This window comes from Cuculus canorus, chromosome 34 (genome assembly GCF_017976375.1).
Source record: "Cuculus canorus isolate bCucCan1 chromosome 34, bCucCan1.pri, whole genome shotgun sequence".
NCBI classification, from domain to species: domain Eukaryota; kingdom Metazoa; phylum Chordata; class Aves; order Cuculiformes; family Cuculidae; genus Cuculus; species Cuculus canorus.
In genome coordinates, this window is record NC_071434.1 from 620,946 (window position 1) to 623,756 (window position 2,811).

A 2,811-nucleotide genomic window follows, 5' to 3' on the forward strand; every position below is an offset into this window, starting at 1 on the left:
GCTCTCCCCGAGCTCTCTCCCCCCTCCCAATCAGAGCGCGGAAGGGGCGGGGCTTTCCCGGCAGCGCGGGTCACGTGGGGGGCGGTGGTGGCGGCGCTTCCGCAAAGCAGCGAGGGAAGCGCCTTTCCCCCCCCCTTCCCGCCCCCCCCCCAAATCTTTTGGGGGACCCCCCGGGCCCCCCCTCCCCCCCCGCCATGGAGGACGGTGAGTGCCCCCCTTCCCCCCCCCCCCGCCTTGATTTGGGGGGGTTCCCCCCCCCCTTTTTACCCCTGCCCCGTGACGTCAGTAGGGTCCAGAGTGAACGGGGGTCGTCGTTAGGTTCCAGGGTTAACGGGGGGGATGGATGACATTATTAGGTTCCAGGGTTAATGGGGGGCCATCATTATGTTCCAGGGTTAATGGGTGCCATCATTAGGTTTCAGGGTTAACAGGGTTGATGGGTGCCATCATTAGGTTTCAGGGTTAACAGGGATAACGTATGCCATCATGAGGTTCCAGGGTTAATAGGTGCCATCATTAGGTTCCAGAGTTAACAGGGTTAATGGGGGCCATCATTAGGTTCCAGGGTTGATGGGTGCCATCATTAGGTTCCAGAGTTAACAGGGTTAATGGGGGCCATCATTAGGTTCCAGGGTTGATGGGTGCCATCATTAGGTTCCAGAGTTAACAGGGTTAATGGGGGCCATCATTAGGTTTCAGGGTTAACAGGGATAACGGATGCCATCATTAGGTTTCAGGGTTAATAGGTGCCATCATTAGGTTCCAGGGTTAACAGGGTTAATGGGGGCCATCATTAGGTTCCAGGGTTAACAGGGTTAATGGGTGTCATCATTAGGTTCCAGGGTTAACGGGGTTCATGGGGGCCATCATTAGGTTCCAGAGTTAACAGGGTTAATGGGGGCCATCATTAGGTTCCGGGGTTAATGGGGGCCATCATTAGGTTCCAGGGTTAACGGGAACCATCCTTAGGTTCTAGGTTTAATGGGGAAGCAGGAATCATCAGTAGGTTCAAGAGTTAACGGGAGCTGTCAATAGGTTCCGGGGTTAATAGAGGCCATCAGTAGGCTCTTGGGTTAACAAAGGGCCGTCAGTAGGTTTCAGGGTTAACAAGAAAACAAAGGTGCTTTAACTGCAAATGGGGGGGAGGCACACCAGTATGAACCAGTCTAAACCAGTAAGTGCCGCTGTGTGCCCAAAGATGTGTGTTCTCCCCTTAATGTGTGTGTGTCCCCCCCCCCCCGCAGTGACCCCCCCGGATCTCCTGCCCTTCCTCCTGCAGCAGGACTGGGGGGCGCAGGGTGAGTTTGGGGGGGGCCCTATGGGGGTGGGGGGGTCATATGGGGGGGGCCCTATGGGGGGGGGGCTATGGGGGGCGTCACGAGTAGGGGTTCACCCATCCCTATGGGGGGGCATTATTGGGGGGGGCACTATTGGGGGGGCACTATTGGGGAGTCCCTATGGATGATGGGGGTCCCTATGGGGGTCTCCGGGGTCCCTATGGATGGGGAGGGGGTCCCTAAGGGGGTTTTGGGGGTCCCTATGGAGGGGTCCCTATGGATTGGGGGGGGTCCCTAAGGGCGTCTCCGGGTCCCTATGGACTGGGGGGTCCCTAAGGGGGTCTCTGGGGTCCCTATGGGTGGGGGGGGGTCCCTATGGGGTTTCCCTATGGATTGGGGGGGGTCCTTATGGGTGGGGGGGGTCCCTATGGATTGGGGGGGGGTCCCTAAGGGGGTCTTTGGGGTCCCTATGGATGAGGGGGTCCCTATGGGGGGGTCCCTATGGATGATGGGGGGTCCCTATGGGGGTCTCCAGGGTCCCTATGGATGAGGGGGTCCCTATTGGGGGGTCCCTATGGATGATGGGGGGTCCCTATGGGGGTCTCCAGGATCCCTATGGATGGGGGGTCCCTATTGGGGGGTCCCTATGGATGATGGGGGGTCCCTATGGGGGTCTCCAGGGTCCCTATGGATTGGGAGGTCCCTATGGATTGGGGGGGTCCCTAAGGGGGTTTTGGGGTTCCCGGCAGAGGGGGGGGAGCCGTTGCCCTCGGTGGAGATCCTGGAGCAGCCGAAGGCGCGAGGGATGAGATTCCGCTACAAATGTGAGGGGCGCTCGGCCGGGAGCATCCCCGGAGAGCACAGCACCGACACCACCAAGACCCACCCCACCATCCGCGTGAGTCCCAGTACAAACCAGTATAAACCAGTATAAACCAGTATGGACCAGTTAGCACTGGTGCCTGCCTAGCAACACCCCCCCCGACCCCTCCGAGCATCCCCATCCCCGGAGAGCACAGCACCGACACCACCAAGACCCACCCCACCATCCGCGTGAGTCCCAGTACAAACCAGTATGGACCAGTATAAACCAGTATGGACCAGTTAGCACTGGTGCCTGCCTAGCGACACCCCCCCCGACCCCTCCGAGCATCCCCATCCCCGGAGAGCACAGCACCGACACCACCAAGACCCACCCCACCATCCGCGTGAGTCCCAGTACAAACCAGTATAACCAGTATAGACCAGTATAAACCAGTATGGACCAGTTAGCACTGGTGCCTGCCTAGCGACACCCCCCCCGACCCCTCCGAGCATCCCCATCCCCGGAGAGCACAGCACCGACACCACCAAGACCCACCCCACCATCCGCGTGAGTCCCAGTACAAACCAGTATGGACCAGTATAAACCAGTATGGACCAGTTAGCACTGGTGCCTGCCTAGCGACACCCCCCCCGACCCCTCCGAGCATCCCCATCCCCGGAGAGCACAGCACCGACACCACCAAGACCCACCCCACCATCCGCGTGAGTC

General features: G+C 59.7%; 1 protein-coding gene across 1 annotated transcript; it reads left to right on the forward strand.

Moving 5' to 3' along the window:
• Positions 1-155: 155 nt before the first annotated feature.
• Positions 156-2,355, forward strand: LOC128849844 (transcription factor p65-like). The gene is made up of 3 exons (XM_054052492.1): positions 156-204; positions 1,245-1,298; positions 2,027-2,355. Exons 1-3 carry the CDS (start codon positions 195-197, stop codon positions 2,209-2,211), a joined length of 249 nt encoding a protein of 82 aa, XP_053908467.1. The 5' UTR covers positions 156-194; the 3' UTR covers positions 2,212-2,355.
• The last annotated feature ends 456 nt before the right edge of the window (positions 2,356-2,811 follow it).